The sequence below is a fragment of the Pteropus alecto genome, unplaced genomic scaffold (genome assembly GCF_000325575.1).
Source record: "Pteropus alecto unplaced genomic scaffold, ASM32557v1 scaffold134, whole genome shotgun sequence".
NCBI lineage: Eukaryota > Metazoa > Chordata > Mammalia > Chiroptera > Pteropodidae > Pteropus > Pteropus alecto.
In genome coordinates, this window is record NW_006436283.1 from 3,906,917 (window position 1) to 3,908,490 (window position 1,574).

General features: G+C 56.9%; 1 protein-coding gene across 1 annotated transcript in view; it reads left to right on the forward strand.

Moving 5' to 3' along the window:
- Positions 1-35: 35 nt before the first annotated feature.
- The window catches only part of MXRA7 (matrix remodeling associated 7), a 12,290-nt gene continuing 10,751 nt past the window's right edge, over positions 36-1,574 (forward strand). Inside the window, exons 1-2 of the mRNA XM_015589774.2 lie at positions 36-98; positions 700-763. Of these exons, the coding sequence (XP_015445260.1) occupies positions 84-98; positions 700-763 (79 nt within the window). The 5' untranslated portion in view covers positions 36-83. The remainder of the gene's footprint in view (positions 99-699; positions 764-1,574) is intronic.

The window sequence follows — 1,574 nt, forward strand, 5'->3', positions numbered from 1 at the left end:
ACGTCCCTTCCAGCTGTCTGTTCATTGTGTCTGTCTGTGGGCAAGAACCAGGCCGACAGAGGTGGAGCTCCAGTCTTGGGAAAATGGACACTGAAATGGTTAGGGATAGAAACATTAGAGGAAGCAGAGACGGAGGCTGTGACAGGGAATCAGCTTCCCTGCGATGCCCAGCCCCAGGGGACCCCCTAGCTTTCCCCTTGTGTCTTCCGTTCTACTCACTACAGGGAGGGGGTGGTACAGCGAGGGGGCAGGAGTCCCCAGTCCACTTAGCAACCTGGTATCCAAATGCTCTGGCCAGCACCCACCTGGAAAAGAGAGGTGCAAGACCGAAGACACAGCCCCTCGGCCCAGAGTCTCCCTCATCACCTTGGCCAAACGATATTTGCACTGACATCATATAGTTTTCACCCACTGTTGACCTTGGCCCCCACGCGGTCTTCCCACACACGCTCAAAGGCTACGCGTGCTCAGGCCAGCCCTCGGCAGCCCTTTCCTCTCTCCCCGACGGTCTGCCCACTGCTGCCCCGCCTGACCGAGGCGGTCACTCTCGTCTGGTCCCCATGCTGCTGTGGGACATGGCTCCCGGGAGTGTGCCCGGCAGCCAGGTCGCTTTTACCAAGGGTCAGACACCTGAGTGACAGCGTTACGGAGTCCCCCGTCCTGTCGCGTGCAGGCTCTGACCCTCTCCTTGTCTTGCAGGAAGAGGAGAAGGAGCGCGATGGCGAGGAGGGCCCACCCCCAGAGGGGCCTGAGGAAGAAGACGGTGAGTGGCACCCGGCCTCCAGGCCGCACACGCACCGCTGGGGGCGCTGGGCGCCCCTGGGATCCCCAGCGGAGGATGTGAGGGACGAGGCGGGGCAAGTGGAGGGAGGGGGCTGCATGGCCCCGAGGACATCTGGGCCAGAGCCCATGCCCTGCGCCCCTTCCTGCCTCCTTTGCCCTTTGTCTCCTCTCCCATCTCTAAAATGTGAGTTGTCTCCAAGCGCAGGGGCCCACCTGGACCTTCCATTTCCAGCGGTGTCTCTTAATCCCCTTCTCATCATCACCTGTACGCATTTCACATTTCACGGTTCTCTGCAAGTACCTCTGTCAGATTTGATGAGGACCGAAGCCACTCACAAGGCCGCTGCCCATGCTTTCTGCAGAATAAAGTCCTCAGGAAGGGAAGGAAAGGCCTGATTTCTGAGCAGCTTCAGCTAACTAGCCAGACCTCCCTGGCCATTAGGTTCCAGGCAGCCAGGAGAAGAGAAAGGACTGACCAGGAACATGGAGGAAATGGACTGATTTGAACTTGACCGCGCGGAAGGTGGTGTGTTTGTCCTGGGCACCCGCCGGGGCCAGCGCCCTGGGCAGAGACAGAACCAAGCATGGCATGGGGCTTCTGCTCGCTCTGTCATGTTTTATTTCTTTAAAAAAAAAAAATCCGAAGCAAAAATAGCAAAACGTCCACACTGATTAAATCTATATGACAAGGATTGCTGTACTTTCGCGTATGTTTGAAATATTTCATAATTTTTTCAAAAGCGAGACTGTTGCTGTGACTTTAAGTCAACTTCTGGCAGGAGCGATGGAAA